Source organism: Aulostomus chinensis, chromosome 3 (genome assembly GCF_037954235.1).
Source record: "Aulostomus chinensis isolate RoL2024-O1b breed Wild chromosome 3, RoL_Achi_v1.0, whole genome shotgun sequence".
NCBI classification, from domain to species: Eukaryota; Metazoa; Chordata; class Actinopteri; order Syngnathiformes; family Aulostomidae; genus Aulostomus; species Aulostomus chinensis.
Window position 1 is genome coordinate 20,305,468 of NC_141322.1, and position 19,906 is coordinate 20,325,373.

The 19,906-nt window shown below is 43.6% G+C and overlaps 1 protein-coding gene across 1 annotated transcript in view; it reads left to right on the forward strand.

Annotated features, from left to right (window-relative positions):
• The window catches only part of ca16b (carbonic anhydrase XVI b), an 88,557-nt gene extending 68,651 nt beyond the window's left edge, over nucleotides 1-19,906 (forward strand). The window contains exons 7-29 of the mRNA XM_086199445.1: nucleotides 654-811; nucleotides 1,812-2,004; nucleotides 5,705-5,889; nucleotides 7,338-7,446; nucleotides 7,537-7,586; nucleotides 7,683-8,409; nucleotides 8,964-9,102; nucleotides 11,497-11,588; nucleotides 12,769-12,860; nucleotides 13,829-13,925; nucleotides 14,042-14,124; nucleotides 14,402-14,536; nucleotides 14,617-14,751; nucleotides 15,298-15,470; nucleotides 15,580-15,715; nucleotides 16,372-16,518; nucleotides 16,915-17,008; nucleotides 17,370-17,446; nucleotides 17,614-17,742; nucleotides 17,873-18,019; nucleotides 18,130-18,272; nucleotides 19,034-19,169; nucleotides 19,705-19,906. Of these exons, the coding sequence (XP_086055571.1) occupies nucleotides 654-811; nucleotides 1,812-2,004; nucleotides 5,705-5,889; nucleotides 7,338-7,446; nucleotides 7,537-7,586; nucleotides 7,683-8,409; nucleotides 8,964-9,102; nucleotides 11,497-11,588; nucleotides 12,769-12,860; nucleotides 13,829-13,925; nucleotides 14,042-14,124; nucleotides 14,402-14,536; nucleotides 14,617-14,751; nucleotides 15,298-15,470; nucleotides 15,580-15,715; nucleotides 16,372-16,518; nucleotides 16,915-17,008; nucleotides 17,370-17,446; nucleotides 17,614-17,742; nucleotides 17,873-18,019; nucleotides 18,130-18,272; nucleotides 19,034-19,169; nucleotides 19,705-19,851 (3,524 nt within the window). The 3' untranslated portion in view covers nucleotides 19,852-19,906. The remainder of the gene's footprint in view (nucleotides 1-653; nucleotides 812-1,811; nucleotides 2,005-5,704; nucleotides 5,890-7,337; nucleotides 7,447-7,536; nucleotides 7,587-7,682; nucleotides 8,410-8,963; nucleotides 9,103-11,496; nucleotides 11,589-12,768; nucleotides 12,861-13,828; nucleotides 13,926-14,041; nucleotides 14,125-14,401; nucleotides 14,537-14,616; nucleotides 14,752-15,297; nucleotides 15,471-15,579; nucleotides 15,716-16,371; nucleotides 16,519-16,914; nucleotides 17,009-17,369; nucleotides 17,447-17,613; nucleotides 17,743-17,872; nucleotides 18,020-18,129; nucleotides 18,273-19,033; nucleotides 19,170-19,704) is intronic.

A 19,906-nucleotide genomic window follows, 5' to 3' on the forward strand; every position in this document is an offset into this window, starting at 1 on the left:
ATAAGGTCATGGGCAGTGAGAGATTGGACATAAACTTGGCTTTGTTTGGATGTTCACATCATAATTGGGGGGGGGGATCAACCCACATCACAGAGGGAGATAAAGGGGGTCACGCTTTGTCTCACTCACTGCTTCCTGTTTGTTGTGCGGTTCACACGACCTTGCCAGGTTCTGATCAGATACAACTGATCCAGTAATCATTTGGATCTCTCTTTAATCCTCCTGTGGCCCAGTTGTTGTTACATGGAACCGAACCAGGCTACCACCCAGCTTCAGATCAGCTGTCAGAGCTGACCGTTTTATCTGATCCCCCCCCCCCCCTTTTTTTTTTGCTCCTCTCTCAGCCCATCTGACTACACAGATCTGGTGCGAGTGATAACAAGCAGAAAGGTTTTTAAACGCTGCCACCATTATTCCACAAGTTGGGGGGGAGGGGGTGTTTCAGGAAAGCAGTTATAACGCCACAGGGAGAGTGAAATGAAATTACCTTGTAAAAGTTGGCATAAATTCAACACTCGATATGGAGGGGGTTTTTTCTTGCAAAGTATTAAAAAGTAAAAGATAATGTATTTCTTTTTATGCTTTTTTTGGGGGGGGGGGGGGTTGAAAAGGGTTCTGTGTACTAATAAGTTTTGAACTCCTGTTGTATGCAGAAAAAGAGACCAACCTCAGGTCGTTCATCCTGAGGGATCTTCTGCCTTCATCAGTGGACACTTATTACCGATACACCGGCTCTCTGACCACGCCGCCCTGCAGCAACGTGGTGGAGTGGATCATCTTCTCCAGACCTGTGTACCTGTCCTACTCACAGGTTAGTCCATGAACATCCACACGCACACACACACACACACACACACACACACACACACACACACACACACGGTTGAGTTGAAACATAAGGCACGTTTCCTCTCACACACCTCTCTTCTTTCTTCCTCCTCACGTCTGCTGCGTATAGCCTCTCCCATAACTGCCTATAGTGGATGATTAAGCAGGTGGGGGGGGGGGGGATTACTGGCCTTTGTGAGATAGCTCTTATACATATATATTATCCTGTTGGCTAGAGATGGCGGCTATAGGCTCTTGAATAGAATAATGCTGTTCCTAACTGCATGTTCACATGATAAAAGTCGCTCATTAATTGGAGCATTCATTTTTTTGAACATGCTTTGCAACAATTAGAGCATTTAACAACACTTAGCTATACGCTTTGTGATTTTATGAGATAATACATGCTAAATCCTTTACTTGTACCTTCCGCTTATCACCATCTTTTATCTGCATCTTTTATAATGTACGTACTATCTCAATTCCCCAGGAGCTGAATATCCTCCTGAGTCTTCTGTGTTGCAGAAATGTGCAGTGCTCAGTGGAATTTCGTTCTGATTTTTTTTCTTTTTTTCTTGCTGCAGGGGTATTGACCACGGTTACAATGTTTGTGACACTCACGGATAGTCTTTTATGAACCTGTAATTCATTTCTGCAAGCATGCATAGGACACATTGATTCCACAGTATCTGCGTTGTATAGTCATTACTGCACGAGGCAGGAGATCATTCATAGCAATCAATGGTCACAAATTTCCCCCCATTGAGAAGTTACAACTGGGTAGGTAGCCAGGATGATGATTGAGGTCTGTGCCTGCTGGTGTGAATGTCTTCTGCAATGCTGGGCTCTAGTTGTCAGCTCCTGGCAAGGGGCTACAAAATGCATGATGCTTTCAACACACACACACACACACACACACACACACACACACACAGAAGAAAGAACCATTTTTTTTTAGCTCTTTCCTGTTTCTCTCCATGCAGCTGGAGGCCTTTTATTCCATCTTAACAACAGAGCAACAGGACCATGTCAAGTCTGTGGAGTATCTGAGGAACAACTTCCGTCCTCTGCAGGACCTTGATGATAGAAAAGTCTTTAAGTCGGCTGTGAAAGACGCATGGCAGAAAGATTTGACTGAGACTCTGGGCAGTACTCATACCACCGAGGCCTCAAGAGGTAAGCTGCATCTTCTGAATACGGCAAAACTGCAGGAGCCACTGTAAATGCATCTACTATGTCATTAATTTAGCCTAAATAACTCAGTAGACTAGTAGGAATTTGCTGTAATCTCCAAGAGCATGGTCGTATTAATTTTGGATTAGTACTTACGCAAACGCATGTAGGCCAAGTGTGTACCGAAGATTAGCAAATTGCACACAAGATCCAAAAAATATCCAAATCTCACCCAGCTGTTTTTTTTTCTTACTGTATTTACCGGACTATAAGCTGCTACTTTTTTCCCACGCTTTGAACCCTGCGGCTTATACAATGAGCCATCGTTCGCTCCATCGGGGGCGCAGGAAGTGCAAAAACAAGACAGACGCAAGAGGTCAATGCATAGAAGAAGACGCTAGTTTTTGCCGCGCTCAACGCAAAATGCAGCACGAAACACGCGAACGTAAAATATTTTTCACAGCGTGGAGCAGTGTGAAAGAATCCACGATCACCAACAGGTTTTGAAAGGCTGGACTACTACGTGAAGAGAACAGCACAACTTCAGCAGTAACTTTGCCTCGAGATGAAAGTGACATTGAGAGCGACACCGACAGGGTGACTGAAAAGGTGTGTGACGGAGAAGTTGTGAGGCTCTTCAACTCCAACACTGAAGAAGACGACCTCAGTGGTTTCAGTGCACTCAGTGCAGGAGGAGGATGAATAAAAACATTCATGACTTTTCTGTTCTGTTTTGATCAGCTGTTTTCCTGCCGTGTTACAGGCATTGTTTGGAAAATATGAAGGAATGTAAATAAACATTTATGAAATCTTTCTGTGTAAATATCTAATTTCACAACATATATATCTGCGGCTTGTAGTCTGGTGCGGCTAACGTATGTAAAAAAAAAAAAAAAAACTTTCAAAATTTAGTAGGTGTGGCTTATATTCCAATGCGCTCTATAGTCCGGTAAATACGGTACATGGATCTACAATTAGAGCTTCATAATAACGTGCAGTAAATGTTCCATCCTGCCATCTGAAACGGTCCTGGAGGTTGTTTTTCAAGCCCATTAAATCCTGACATGTCCATCATATTAAAAATTAAGCAACAATATTTCAAAAACCAAATGTTCTACTCTATTTTTGAAATGCAATTTTCCTCCTGCCTAAAAATAAATAAATAAATAAAAGAGAATAGATAAATGAGCCCCAAGAATAAATTTGAGAAATCCACCAAGTGGATCAGCATGTAGATCCATTGAGAGAGTCCAGCTCAAATCACTGGGTCAGCAGATGGAATGAAGACTAGCCTTTGTCATTTTTTGGTGCTTTAAGGGTTAATGGCAGAGTGCATTTCAACTCATCGTTGTATAAAAGAGCTAGTTAATAACAAGCTCAGGGCTCATGCAGCGCTTGAGTGCATTACCTTTCTCTTTTATGTGTGCATCTTGCAGGGCTTGCTTTAAATTGGCCCGATTACGGTCATTTCCAGCTCTATATTTTTATTATAGACATTTATATTTTACGGTTGTGCCTCAATTCATCGTGAAACAAGCAGGTCCAGTGCCTGTCTCCACCCTCAGAGTCCATTTTCTTCTGATTGGCCAGCATCTGGAAGACTGCAGAGGGGCAGCATCCAGGATGATTGTGTAAAGAGTGAAGAAGAGCTGATGTCATTAAAAAAAAACCAGAGCTCACCAGGATTACCTTTAAAAACATTTACGTCATATTAAAATGAACACCTGGCATTGTTACATTTAACGTATGATGGAAAATAAGAAAAATATTAATAGTTTCTAGTGAAACAGAAGAGTAGAGGACCATGGAGACTAATGAGAAAGGCTGCTGCTCCTTAAAGTGGTGTTGTTGGTGTCTGGCGTGGAAAATTGATTGGGAATGCTTGTGATGAAGTTGAAACTCCCTAACGAGGCCGATCAGCAATCATCATTAATATGTGGCACAGCTAAAATAGACCCGTACAAATTAAGTTGTGAAATTGCTTTTGTGGCATTATGTCAGCAGGCAGAATGGATGTGGACCAGTGTCTTCATTTTTTTTTTTTTCCCTTCCCCTCTTCCCCGCCCTCTGGCTCATTTTCCTTTTGTGTCTCCTACATTCCTATTTCTCTGCAATAAAATACAAGAATCCATTCTTAATGAGAGGTGCTGGGAGTAAACAATTTCCATCTTATCTTCAGGGGTGACATCTGTCAAGGTTGTGTATGGGGGATATTTATCTGTGCACAATAAATGATGGCTTTGCTTGTAAATGTTGAGAGCCAGGGCCACACCTTGGCTGCATTTCCCATCAATCCACCTTTTAAAGCCATGAAAGCAGTTTGAGGTGCACAACTTTGAGTGGTGCGGATAGATTGTTTGTCTTGTAAAAAAAAAAAAAAAAAAGCTGATATATTTAGTGCGGTGGTTATTAAAGTTTTGTCTGATGTACAATTTGCTCATGTAAAAACAAGAACTGTTCTATCACGCTGTGGATGCAAACCACAAAATGTAGCTGTTTATTAGCGATAACGCCTCAACAAAAAGATTACTCTCATTATCAGGCAGTCTGCTGATTATTATCTTGGACCTGAAATGTCAGAAAATACTGAAAATGCCCATCACATTTTCCAGAAGCTAAGACCAAGGAATGTTTGGCATTTGTGCATGACAAAAAAAAATGACTCATTTGTTTTCATACCGGCTGAATAAATGTTCAGCTGACTGAATCAATTCCTTCAGTGGCTTCAGCTGAATTGTGTTGTATTTAATTGTCATGCGTGTTGACCTTCACTCATAAAAAAAAAAAAAAGAAAAAATGTTGCCCCAGTTATTGTGAACAAAGGAGAATGGCAGCAGCTTTGTCTTGCAGTACTCTGCTATTCCTGATTTGTAACTTGAGGAGAGTGGAGGAGTCTGTCATTACAGTTGATGATGATGTCTACAGCCCCGATGAACTCACTGTTATTGAGTTACTGAGGTTGACAGCCAACATTCAGTGGGTTCTAATGTATTTCACACACTGTCACACCTCATCAACACCTAAGAATCTTCTTTCTCTTGTTTTTGCCCCCATCATATCCACTGTCTGATTTTCTTCCACTTCACATATAGTGCATAATTTACACCATAGCTCGACTGTGCAAATGACGGTGTCAGTTTCAATTTGGCAGTTATATCCTGTGTGTCCGTAATTAGTTGACATGATTTCCAGATTGCTGTTGCCCTGATGTGCTGAGAGGAAATGTCCAGATTGTGGTTTTCTCACACAGACAAGATCTCCAGCCTACACTGCCACCTGGAGGCTGCCTTACATGCTCTCACTCACTCTCTCTCTCTCTCTCTCTCTCTCTCTCTCTCTCCCTCTCCCTCTCCCTCTCCCTCTCTCTCCAGCCACTTCCTGCATCCTGTTTCACGTTGCATACAGGAACCTGCATATGTTATCATCAGGAAGTGGCTGGATTATCTGTACGACATATGGAGCACTACAATAGGCTGTTTGCTGTTGTGATTGCACAGAAAAGGACTGAAATATCCAGATTGACATTCTATACTTCCATCATCAAGCCTGTATGAGTGTTTGTTATTGAGTTACTGTGTACCATACAGTACCATCTCGTTATAAGTCAGCCTACTTTTTGTACTCCCACTTTCAACAATACATGAACAAATACTCCTCCAGCCTTTTAGATTTTCCTCTCATTTTTCCTGTTATTCTCCGCCAGTATGCAGCAGTGCCCCAGTGAGCATGAAAATCCAGCCGCTGAACCAGACAGCCCTGACGGTGAGCTGGGAACGCCCTCTGACCATCTACCACCCACCCATCACCAGTTACATGGTCTCCTACAGCTGGGTGAAACGTGACGTCGCCGATGAAAAGACTTTCACCGAGACGGGAGATCAGAGCATGGTGAGTTGGTATCACACCAGACCTGAGGTGGAAAGGAAATGGATGCGTTTCAAAAACAGCGTGATTGTTTTGCGTGCTGCGCCTCAGATGTTACTAACAGAATCAGTCAGTGTGTGTACGGAAGGTGACAGGTTGTGATGAACTCTGCATGTAACTGTTTGGGTGATATCAGTGCCCAGACACTCCCCTGACACCCGCCTGTGTCAGAATAGAAACATAAGCCTGACACTGACACTGACAGGTCGAACTGATACATGGAGAGTGTCTTTGAAAACTCACCTGGGCTCACTCTCTTTTTTTGTAGTCTGTTACCTAACTAGCCTGAACAACAGCACTGTCATTCATGTGTGTGAGACCCTGGAGGTGGTAGAATGTCATTTATTTTACCAACAGTATTTCTACACTCAGGACATAATAAAAGAAGTGAAATTCAGACTGATATTTAATCAGGAATCAATATCAATAATTGTTCCCAGCCCTACACCCTGGTTATACGTTCTTACCGACCAGTTCATGGGTGCATCATGTGTCTAATACTGCTTAATTGGAAAGAAGAGTTGGAATATAAGGGAAATGTTCAACATTTGCATGTATTGTGTTAAACCAGCCTCACCTGCAACAACATGAAGCCTCTATTTTGTGTATAGTGAGAATTGACTGTTCAACTTTTGAAATGAACGATATTTACATATTCATAGCGTCTGGATAAAGAGAGAAAGTAAGAGATTTCATTCGAAGATTTGATTAGAAGTTAAATATTGCTTGGAGAAAAAAAATCCGGTTTGAGACAAATATTCAGAGCAAGTCTTGGAAGAATATTTAACTTAGGAACTTGTTCTGTTATTTAACAACTATGATTAAACAGGTTGATTGAATACTCAGTAATACTAGAATTATCATTGCTCCGATTATTATTACTATCACTTTCTCTCTGTGACATTTCTGTCATTTATTTAAGATTTCATGTCAGAAACCTGCCTCGTCTGTTCTTCAGCAGCAGTTATTGATCTGACCGCGGTGCTCCCAGAGTCTTCCAGCAGAGACGACGACAGCCCTCCTGTTCTGTTTGGTCTTGACAAGAGACATGATGATCCCTTAAAGTGGACTGATTTGACGAGTGCAGACATTTGAAGAGAGGATTCATTTTTATCAGCCCTGACAGGATGAAACTGATATTGTTTTCTCCTTCCCAATCTGTATGTGTGGAGATGTCTTAACTTTTACCAATACAGCCCCGCATCTGTGTATAGCCACCCTCAAACTGCGCAACACTGATTTAGACAGGTGACTAGATTTTTAGATTTAGATTCATTGATCTGTACAAACAGAGCTGCTTGTTGTCAATGTTAACAATATGAATTAACTTCCAATTTATCCCCCATAAATATTATTTGAGAAATGTATGAAAATAGTCCTAAAGTGTGTGTGTGTGTGTTTTTCTCTTGCAGAAAGCAGTCATCGCTAATGTGTCTCCAGACAACTTGTACCTTTTCAGAGTCCAGGCTGTGTGTCAGCATGACCTGCGTAGTGACTTCAGCCAAACCCTGCTGTTCAGAGGTAACTGGTCCTGACGTTTTAGAACTTTTACAGAACAAATCCCTGAAAGTCCAGAACATTACATTTCTATTTTTGTGTTCTGTGTCTTAGCAAATACAACAAGAATATTTGAAGGATCCCGTATAGTGAAGACGGGGATGGTGAGTAGACCAGCCAGTGGCACTGGACTTTTCTTGCATGTCAGAGTGACATACAGTATGGTTCTTTTAGCTAACCGTGTTCTCTGCCTCTCTCAGCCCACAATATCTCCAGTATCCTCTGCAGACATGGCTCCAATAAGCTCCGGTTCCTCCACATGGACCTCCTCTGGCATCCACTTCTCTATTGTCTCCATGGCAACAGGAACTGGTCCCTCCTCCAGTGGCAGCCAGGCCACAGTGGCGTCTGTGGTGACAAGCACCTTGCTGGCGGGCTTGGGTGTTAGCGGAGGGGTCATCTCTTCTTTACCGAGTTCTGTTTGGCCCACACAAGTTCCACAAACCTCTCAGAATCCCACACATCCTTCAGTTCCAACAGCAAAGACCAGCACGGAACAAGCAGCACCACAGGGCTTCGAGACCGACAATCCATCCGAGGAGAACCAGGCTGCGCGTGAGGGCGAGGAGGAGGAAGACGAAGGCGAGACAGAGAGAGAACAGGAGGAGGGAGATGAAGAGAAGAAAAGGAAGAACAAGACAGCGCCTGAGAATGAAGAAACACAAACAAGCCGCACCGTTGCCAAAGAGCCTTTAATCCCCACCCCTGCATCCACTGCCAAAGAGAAGCCCACAGTCAGCGTCTCGACCGCGCCGGCCAGCACGGCTGACGACCACCTGCTCAACGTAGAGGGGGAACCCACAGCTGCAGTCCCCACCCGCCAGCCTCACAATGACAGCGCAGAGATGCAGATTCCCCAGAGCTCCACACTGTCCCCAAAGATGAGCAGCAATGGGAAGAATATCTGGCCGTTCTCTGTCCATACTGGTAAGGAGCCCTGTACCTGAAGGGCTCTTAACCTGCAATCAGGTGCACAGAACACTGTGGTATTAAACCACATCTCTGTTTTCTCATCAGTTTTATTTGTGATTGAATCAAAAGTTATTATTTTTAACCCTTGAAAAGAACATGATACCATAACTGGCCCTTCTTACCCTCAGTCCCCCCCAGACAAATCCATAATTGTCAGTAATATTTCTCTTGTCTTCAGCCATCGAGAGAAGCAAGACTTTGTTCCCTATCAGAAAAATGTAAACACTCCAGACGATTGTGGAAGACTATTTTACATAACAAATAAGTTGATTTAGGGCGATAGCAGTGATGCTGGTTACCATCTCAGTCAAAGGCAAAGCTGCAGGCTTTTGTGTCACTACATCGCAGAGCCTGAAGGCAGAAGTAAGCCGCCTGCCAGAGGGCCTGTGCCTCCAGGAATTCCTTTAAGGGTACTTGAAAGATTTAGCTTCAAAGAGAGAGGAAGAAATAAATAGAGAAAGATGATTTGAATAGTATTACAGATTTGTTTGTACATATTTTTGATCTAGACAGGACTGTCTTGTCCAACGTGACCCGGATGCCTCACCCGGGGATGGGCAGGATGGTGTGGATCGTCCCGTTGGTTGTGGTGTCGGCTCTCACTCTGCTGTGCCTCATCATGCTGCTGATTGTTATGGTCTACTGGAGGTGAGGAACCATCAAATATCTCAATCCATACAGGACATCTTATTGTTTGAACGATAAAATGTTATTGCAGCGAGTGCTATTATTACACACAGAAAATTAATAAGGGAATCCTTGAACTCTCACATCCGTGCGGAAGTCCTCCATTAATATGCTAATACTCTTTTGGGTTAAGTGACACACACACACACAAACACACACACCTCTGCATGTCTGGATTTTCCAGTCTGCCCTGTCTGGTTTAAATCCCTCTTCTTTTGTTTTCAAATTTACACACACGCTATCAGACTCAAACTGTGGTCGTAAATCCACTGTCTTACCTTCCTGGACCTGCATGTTCTCCATCAGGCCCCTCCCCCTCCTAGACCTGGGCCAGGAGACACTTAAAGGGGCCTGCAGTGCCGGCAGGGGTCCCAGCTGTGTCTTCATCTGCTGGGCTCATTTCCAGCCACGCTATTGGAGTTCCAGTAATTACACAGGCCAAGCCACTGGCACATGTGAAATGGTTAATGAGTTACAAATAGCACCACGGGTCGTTACCTCAGCTGGCCCCCACGCATATTTACTCCTGTGAAGGAAGGGTCAGCTGAGTCGTGTATGTAGGATCGTGATTAGAGATATTAGGAATGTGTTAGATGTAGTTTTACTGTTTATTTTTGTGTGTGGTGTATTGTGGTGTAATACAAGTGATTAAAATGTGAAGTCTGTTTTTGGTGAAGGTGTTTGAGTAGCAGAAAGCCGAACCCGGGATGACTGCAGCCGTTTCAGGCAGTGGAGGAGTTTCTGAAAGAAGACCAGAGGCTTTGAGATTAGAGCAAAAAAAAAATCCTTCACAGCTGTTGTTGTGACATCTCAGACAGTTCACAGACAATGCCTGCTTCCCCTCGGGGAGGAGCCTGTGATGAAAGATGAAATCAAACCATTCACACTCCCCTTACGTCTCATGCTTGTTGTCGGTGCAGCTATTAAAGCAAGCGAGATGTCATCATTAACCTAATCCTGCAATCTATTCCATTAATACTTAAAAAAAAATTAGGCGGGTTTTAGTTTTTCTTAATTTGAACTTGTTTAAGTCACAAGTCTAACTACATTGGAATTAATTGCTGAATGTGCAGCACACATCTGGAAGCCTCTGAGGCTTGAGGTATTTTCTGAAAACTCCCAGATGTTGAACCACGAACAAATCCCATCCAGCGTTAGTGACTCAGCGCCGCTGTGCCTCTCTGCTGCAGATTTACAACTGACATCCATTCAGAAAGCACGCTTCATTCAGGCCTCTATCCCCCCCCCCCCCCCCAAAAAAAAGCAAAGTATTCATCTGAAACCCCTGAGAGAGAATCGAGGAGGAGGAGGCGTCGACTCAGCTGGTTAGTTAGCTTCATCACATCTGCATCTACCGAGAAGGTGATTGAGATTAGGAGACTGTGATGCAAACCGGGGGCAGGGGCAGCGGGGGTGGGCGGTGGGGGGCGCCAGGGCTCTCCTCCCCATTAGATTTGTTACCCTCCCCTCTCTCTCTCTTCATCACTCTCACTCTCTCTCTTTCTATACCTTTTTACATTCAGTTCAGCCTTTCTTTTTGTTCCATCTCCCTGAAAGAATGACTAACATCTGCTCCCTTCTCTGCATCAAGTACAGGTAGGCTCAGACATGGGACTGGCGCGGGGGGGTTCTCCTATCGTCATCTATAGATATAGGATATAGATTGCATTTGTTGGTCCTCCTCACGTAACTCTCTCAGGATTTCAGGCAATTAAAGAGCATTCTTTTTTTGATAACATATTAATACTTTTTTTTCCCTTTTTGGACGAATATATAACGTTTGAGACTTTTTTTGTGCAGCACTCTTAGTGTGTTGAGCTGCAGCGGATGTTTGCGGGGCTGCTGGGAAATCTTAGGACAAAAAACAACTCTTAGGAAGTTGGCTGTTTTAACCATGACTAGTGTCTCCTTTCACCTTTTCAACTTTTTATGTATCTGTGTACCAGGAATCTCACACATTCCTCCAGAAAATGCACCTTTCAGTGATTTTTGTTGTAAAAAGCAAGGTGGGACTCTGAGGTAGTCTGTGTGTGGGTTAGGTGCCTCTGCTTTGAGTGAAAGCTTAATCTGACAGTTCTACCTGATCCCTGTTGTCCCGCTTGAATGTTGTTTCCAGGAGCGAATCACTAACAACGTCTTTATCAGTGTGCAATCAGCTGTGTGTGTGTGTGTGTGTGTGGGGGTGGGGTGGGGTGGTATCAGTTGTTTTGAGTCATTCTACTCTACATTTTAGACTCTCACGTTGACGGACCGGATCTGACAACAATAGGATAATGACTCCCTGATGGACTGAACAGTGGCGGGTGCTAGTGTTGGGTGGGATGTCATCTCACTTCTCCTCTTGTGCTCCTGTAGGAGGTTTTTCCAGACTGCTCACTTCTACGTGGAGGAGAGCAACTCTCCACGGGTGGTGGCCAATGAGAACATCCCATTCATCCCCATACCAGGTAAACCGGGTTCTTAACTCTTCTTGTGTGAGAAAAATACTCAAGTGGTTGACTGTCATCAGACTTTTCTCCCCAACAAAGAATTAAAGCCTTTTAAATGATTCGCCTCTGAAGATGTACAAATCACCATTCGCTATTTACTCCATTACCTTGATTTCTGCAGTGGTTGTGTGTCACATACATGTGAAATTATTCTGTAATTGAGCTGTGTGTGAGTCTGTGTTGCTTTTTCAGCATCTGTAATATTCCTAGCAGCAGCAGCAGTAGTTAGTTGATTTCAGACTTCACTTTTACAGTCTTTTAAAAGCTCTGTGACATTTGAAGACTGCGATGGCGAAGTTAAAACGCACAGCTGATGTCAGTATTGTCTGCATCCACACTGCTTTTATTCATTCTCTTCTTTTTTTTCTCCTTCTATTTCCATCTTTTATTCTGGTAAAAACTACTGCAATTTTCTCACAGCTGGGGTGTGAGTGTGTGTGTGTGTGTGTGTGTCTGTATGAGAATAAGCAAACATGCACTTGATTTAAGTTGCAAATGTTCAAGAAACGAACTGACAATTACTTTTATTAGACCTCAGTCGTCTCTTTGTGGAAATCTGGAGACATTTATCAGAAATGTTTTAGACTGATGCAGAATGCGGCTGCTGCACAAAACCATAAAAATAAATCTATTTTGTAGTTCTATTTTCTGTCTTGGAAAATTGTTCCTACAGTTTTTCGCATGAACTTACACGGATACATTTCCCGATTCTCACCGGAGAAGATACGAATGGATAGAAACTAGAATTCACCTTTACGGCGTAACCTCTGAGACAAGAGCCTTACAGGCGGCCAGCAGCTGTGGTGGTGTGTCAGGTGACAGCTGGGTCCCCTCACCACGAGTGGCCCCCTGTGATTGGTGACAAAGACGCCTCGTGTGATTTGATTGGTGCTGATTTGATTCAAATGAATCAGATCTTTTTTTGTGTGTGTTTTTATCACAAAAAAACCCCAAAGTAGTAAATTGAGCAGTTTGACATCGGGATTGTATCTGCTGCAGCTGCCAAAAAAGCGATAAATAAAACTGATTTGCAAAATGTATGCATTGGTAGTGCAAGACTGCACCTAAACACACACACACACACACACACACACACACACTCTCATGCTCTGCTAAGTGTCCTGTTCGTCTCCTACAGATGACATGGAGGCCATACCCGTGAAGCAGTTTGTTAAACACATCATGGAGCTCTACAAGAACAACCTCCAAGGTTTTTCAGAGGAGTTTGAGGTACATTTGCAAAACTACTTGACTGAAACGTTGTCGACCATTTGCTCCGGAGCTAACCTACATTAGGAGGCGTCAGCCGGTTTGTGACATGGAGGAAAGAACACACTGTTGTTGCGTGACTTCTCTCTTTTTCTCTATCAGTGCACCAACTGTACACACTCTACGGAGTCGTTAATACCGATCTCATTAGATTCTTGACACTTCCCCATCGGCAGCTTCAATAACGGCTGTTGATTTTGTGCAAAAAAAACAAAAACACAGATCCGTGTAAAAATTACGTGCTTAGCTTCTTGTACTCTCACAGATGAACTAGACTCTCTTGTCCTGGTTGTTGAGAGAGACAGAGAGAGAAAGAGAGTTTCACCCCAAACATGACGGCTGTGTACGAACCTGCAGAAGACGCTGAAACAGAGCTGCTGCTTCTCTAGATTTAAGCAGGAACTAGAGGACAGCTCGGCACAGTTCATGTTCCCTCTCTAGAGTCTGAACAAGGTTTTTTTTTTTGTTGTTTTTTTTTAATGCGTGAGATTCTGCTCATGGTAGCTAATTTCTGAACAGATGTTAGAGAGAGAGAGAGATCAAGATAGACGGAGGTTAATTAGGAGAGAATCTGTCACACCATTACCAGGTTAGGAAGAAAGGCAAGAGACGGGCTCCTTCTAATTGAGGTCATTTGATGTGGAGCTTAAGTGCAGAAGTCATAATTTAGAAACACAGCAGGATTAAGCTGCGTTGGAAATTGGCGGTGGAGAGGAAAGAGGTCAGTCTTACTGAGAGCTGAAGTTGAAGCAGGAGGGCAAGTTTAGGGAGCAATAATATAGGACGGCATTATATCTTAGATGCTTTAGCTATTTAATAGAAACATGTAGTTTAAGTAAATGTAACATCCTTGTTCCATAGAGAGACGACATCACTTACATCTTCTCTGTCTATAATAAAATCTGTCTCTGTTGTTCTTGTCTCTCCAGGAGGTTCAACGTTCCACAGCAGACCTGAAAATCACCGCGGAACATTCCAATCATCCTGACAACAAGCACAAGAACAGATACATCAATATTGTGGCCTGTGAGTCAGCTGTAAAATCTGGTTATGGTTTCTGCTGCTCTGGAATCCAATTATGTTTTCATAACCCGTTTTCATTTTTTTGATAATTCACACACAATATGCCGCTGATTCCCCAGATGACCACAGCAGGGTGAAATTACGAGCTCTGGCGGGGAAAGATGCCAAACACTCGGATTACATCAACGCCAACTACGTGGATGTGAGTTCATAATATGCTTCAAGTTTGGTCTTTTTGTTTGAAAGACTGTGAGAGTATGTTGGGAAAAGATGCTGTTGAATGAAGTTCAATGTCAGACATTTATAAAAAGTATAATCTTACGTTTCTTGAACTCGATTCAGTGTAAACGGGATATCAATTTTAAAAGCATTCATATTGTAGAAATGTTTATTTTTCCCATCTGAAAAGGTCGATTTCATATTGCTTTTTGCTGATTGTATCTGCTCATATAAGTCATGAATCCCTCCACCACCTGCAGGGATACAACCAGCCTCGGGCGTACATCGCTGCTCAGGGTCCTCTCAAGTCCACCTTTGAGGATTTCTGGAGGATGGTGTGGGAGCAGAACACTGGAATCATCGTTATGATCACCAACCTGGTGGAGAAAGGAAGAGTAGGTTCATTTCAAAGTCATTAGCTGTGTTATTGTATTTCAGATGCGCTCAAATATCTTGTGTCTTGTGTGTCCTTCAGAGGAAATGTGACCAGTACTGGCCGACAGAGAACAGCGAGCAGTATGGAAACATTGTTGTGACGCTGAAAAGCACCAAAGTGCACGCCTGCTACACCCTGCGGCGTTTCCTTATAAGGAACACTAAAGTTAAAAAGGTGAGTCAAAGTCATTCTTGTGGTGCAGTAAACTCCGATCTCACTTGGACTGTTTGTTGACTCTCTTGCGCCTCTCACTCAGTTAATATCAGCTTGCAGCCTCCTTCATATAATGTTCCCTTTTGCCCCGTAAGAATATCGGAGCCCTGATTTTAGTCTTACAGGCAGGAAGTGAAGCCTAATGACATATTTATGACTCCTTTTTCCTGACACTTCAAGAGGAACACAATAGTTGGTGGGAGCAAAGAGCGTAAAGGCCGTCAGGCTTTGCTTCCTGTCTGTGTAACTAATTTTAGGGCTAAAAAAAAAAAAGTCCTTTTGTGTGTACGATCAAGTTTGTGCATTTGACCATTACATGAGTGAGTCCCAACCCTCTTCGATCCAAACTTGTTTTGTCACCTCAGTTACAGATAAGGAACCCTATTAATGTCGCAGCTAGTTTTTGTGGTTCATCTACTTTAAGTATAGCTTTCCTGATACTTGGCTCCACGCACACTAAGAGGGGTGTCTCCATTGCCTCCTCGCTTGTCTGCTATTACAATTTAGGGTCAGAAGGGGAATCCCAAAGGGAAACTGAATGAGCGCATTGTGATCCAGTACCACTACACCCAGTGGCCTGACATGGGAGTACCAGAGTACACCCTTCCTGTCCTCACCTTCATCAACCGCTCATCAGCGGCCCGTACCACAGACATGGGTCCTGTCCTGGTGCACTGCAGGTAAAGAAGAAGGTGTACAGCAGTACTCCTGGGTTAAATGAATCCTTTTCTACTTGGTTTATGGCGCCCTCTATGGATTCTCATGTTGCTCTGTCCTCTGCTCCTTCAGCGCGGGGGTCGGGCGCACAGGAACGTATATCGTCATCGACAGCATGCTGCAACAAATCAAGAACAAAAGCACAGTCAGCATCCTGGACTTCCTCAAACATATCCGCACACAGCGTAACTACCTGGTCCAGACAGAGGTGAGACGTTAAGTGTTACTTAGCATGAGGAAAATGTCTTCCTTCTCTTCAGATTAAAAAGGTCAGTCTGGGTTGAAATTGAATAAGGAGTTATGAAAACGATTCACTTAAATAGTTAATGCTCAAGAAAAGGTCACACTCAGCTGCTTCGCACACTGAATCCAACTTTGGCTTTTCTTCAGACGTGTTAAACACACACTGATTAAGAATTAGAGGAGTGAGTGAGACTATCCACAGATTTATGTAAGAAAAGATCCAGCTTCAACACAGTTTAGAGTATTTTTATGTCTTTTGAAACTGAATTTTTTTTTTTTTTTTTTTTTTTTAATGAAACTGGATTTAAATTCCTCCTTCCCGTCAGAGGTTTTTTCTGTGATGTCATTTGGAGCCTCAGTCACACATGCAGCCTTTCCCAGAAGCGTTCCAGCATTCCAGAGCCAGGAACAATTTTCTCGGAAAACAGCAAAGGCAATTTCCCGCCTCTGGACATTAGTGTTCCTTTAAGGTTTCAGTTTGATTGCATGTCAGATGAAAAAGTTGTTCAACTATTGCATAGCTATTGTTTAACTCTTTGCATATCTATCCTTTTCTTGAAATATTGTGCCGCCGCAATAAAGATCTTTTAACTTGATGATCTTTATAAACCCTTCCTGTAGGAGCAGTACGTTTTCATCCACGACGCTCTAATGGAGGCCATCTTAAGCAGAGAGACGGAGGTTCCCGCCTGGCAGCTGCACAGTTACGTCAACAGCATCCTCACGCCCAACTCAACAGGCCGCACACGGCTGGAGAAGCAGTTCAGGGTGAGCAGAACTGATCTGGTCCACTCTGGTTAGATGAACTGCCTTTGCTGGCTTGTTAGCAAGGCGCAGGGTGGCTGTGTTCCAGGTGGGGACAGGCTGACGACATCTCTAATGTTTGCTATAATCAAATGTGCGTGCGTGCGTGCGTGCGTGCATGTGCCACCCCTGCTGTTTTTATGCAAAGCTTGATGAATGTTTCATCAAACTCCTGCTCTGTCAAACTAATTGCTCCCACACGATGTCACTTCTTCCCGAGGTGCACAAGCTCATTATTAATGTGAAATGAGAGTTGTTAATCTTGTAGGTTAAATATATATTTAATTCATTTATGACTGACTTTTATTTTTTCTAAATTCGCGGTAATAATCCTTGTCTCTTCTGTGTCGTTCTCACCAGCTGCTGACTCAGTGCAACACACGCTTCGTGGAGTGTTTCAGTGCACACAAAGACTGTAACAAGGAGAAGAACCGTAACTCCTCAGTAGTTCCCTGTGAGTACATGACTGGGTGCCATCACAGACATCATCGAACAAGAAGTCACGTCCATCACATTTCTTTTTCTTTTTTTAGTATTAAATGTCAAATTCCACATTTTTCCTGTTTCCAGTCAGTAAATAATTACAGCTGAGTCATATTCCAGAATTAGAATCTATTTCCATAATCCTATAAGTTAATCTTTCTGTGCATTCTCAGCACCCTGACTAGGGAAATGGAGGAACTTGTTGCTATAGCAACAGTAAGGACTGTTAATGAATGTGTGCATTATCAGCCAGAATGATACAGTATAGAGGCCTGGCTTGTGATTTAAAATATATATTTTTCCCCTCTCTCTCTCTCTCTGCTCCTGCACAGCGGAGCGAGCGAGGGTCGGACTCACCACTCTGCCTGGGATGAAAGGAACAGATTACATTAATGCGTCCTACATAATGGTACTGTATAGATGTTCTCCTTTATTCCTGCACTCTCTGTGATGAGTGATGCCGACAGGCTGGACAGTCAGTCCTGGAGAAAAATGATCAGTCTTGTGTCAGCCGTCACATTCAGCGGGTTTTTGCAAGCATCTGGAAGGCTAACAGCTCACCTTTGTCACCTGCAGGGTTACTACAGGAGTAATGAGTTCATTATTACCCAGCATCCTTTGCCACACACCACCACAGACTTCTGGAGGATGATTTGGGACCATAATGCTCAAATTATTGTCATGTTGCCAGACAACCAGGGCCTGGTAGGTAAAAATGGTGTGACTGTTTTCCCTCATGTCTCAGTAATCCAGTCAAACACAGAATAAAGAGAGAACAAAGAATAATCGTCAGATCAAAAGGCTGCAACAAAGCATGTTTGTCTTGTCTCTCTAGGCTGAGGATGAATTTGTTTACTGGCCAAGTCGGGAGGAGGCTATGAACTGCATCGCCTTCACTGTCACGCTTATCAGTAAGGACCGCCTGTGTCTCTCCAACGAGGAGCAGATCATCATCCATGACTTCATCTTAGAGGCCACGCAGGTACCCTCCTCTCTCCGCTGTGTACTCTGCATATGTATATTTGCTTTGAGTCACACTTGTCTCCTGTGTGTGTGTGCGTGTGTTTGTGTGTGTGTGTATGTATGCGCCAGGATGATTATGTTCTAGAAGTGAGACATTTTCAGTGCCCTAAATGGCCCAACCCCGACGCTCCCCTCAGCAGCACCTTCGAGCTCATCAGGGTCATCAAGGAAGAGGCCATGACCCGCGACGGTCCCACCATCGTTCATGATGAGTACGTTTGACAGCGCAGAGAAGTAATACTACATCAGTAATGGCGAGCACACGCTGAGGATCTCACACCAGGATCTCTAACAACATTCTTAACATTACTGTGATCAGACTGCGCTGCCGCCCAGGAAGGGTTAGAGGTCAAATTCATCTCAGGGAGCACGTACAGCATCAGATTAGCTATGCTAATGCTAGCAGCCGTGGCAATGAACAAGCAATTGTTACGGTTCAAGAGAGCAAACAGTCAGTTATCTTTATTATGCTGGATGCAACACAGTTTAAATCAGCCGTTTTGAGGGCAAGCGGACAGAATAACAAGTGGATTAGCTGCGCCGCAGCAAGCGGCACCAGAGCAGAGCACATGCATGTGACTGTCATGGCAACAAGGAGAGATTACATGTCGCATCCAAGATACTCCCGTCACTTAAGGTAGGACAAGAAATTAATAACTTAGCGTGGTCTTTTGTGAGATCGGGAGTTCTCGGTTCTGCGTGGGTCCCAACTAAGCCCATGCGGCATGCGAAGGCTCTCACACTGCTACTGAAAGTCCTGTGGAGATTTAGAGGACATAACAGGCAAAGTTCACTGTCCAAAGTCTAACATATCACAAGTGGAAGGCAGCAAAACGTCCCCAGTGGTCCAAAAGTGTTGAACACTGTCTGAAGTTACAGTGACAACACACCCAAGCTCTCGACAGTACACACGACGATTCTGCTCTGGTTTACAAGAGAGGCGGCGGCGCTCATGTGTGACGTCTCCCCGCAGGTATGGAGCGGTGTCTGCCGGGATGCTCTGTGCTCTCACCACGCTCTCCCAGCAGGTGGAGAACGAAGCGGTCGTTGACATCTATCAGGTGGCCAAGATGATCAACCTCATGAGGCCGGGAGTCTTCACAGATATAGTAAGATCACATAGCTGCACCCAGCACTAACTAGTGATCGCACAGTTGATGCATCATCCAGCAGATGATCGTGTTGGCGTCTGATAACAGAGGCGATTTGATCCCAACATAAATACATTACATAGGAAAACTATGAATAGAAAAATATCAAAGCTTTGTCGGTTTGTGTGATTCAGAAATGGAGTCTCAGTTACAGCGTTTGTCCACCAGAGAGCACTGACAAGTTGATTTCCACAAGTTGGTCACTTCTCTTTGAGTGTGAAAGACGTCAACAATCAAACACGACTGCTAGCATGTCAGCTGATCTCCTCATAACTGTTTTAGCTCTTAAACTATAACATTCAATGCTTAAAAGTGAGTTTAGATAGCAGTTATTGTTACTATAATTCTTGTGTGGCTGTAAAAACCATGTTAAAAATTTGCTAAATAAAAGCTCCTCGGTGACAATTCTGTCACGTCACTGTGATTTAATACAGTCTTGAATGGCGTTTCCTACATGATCCGTTAATCTGTGGTGTGTTTGTTTTGTGCACAGGAGCAGTACCAGTACCTTTACAAAGCCATGCTCAGCCTGGTCGCTAACACCGAGTGTGGCCTGAGCCCCGTGCACATGGACACTAATGGGGTGGTGGTGATTGCGGACGAGTCGGACCCTGCGGAGAGCATGGAGTCGCTCGTTTGAGGACATTCTTAGAGGCAATTGATTTGTAAAAAAACAACAACAACAAAAAAAACAA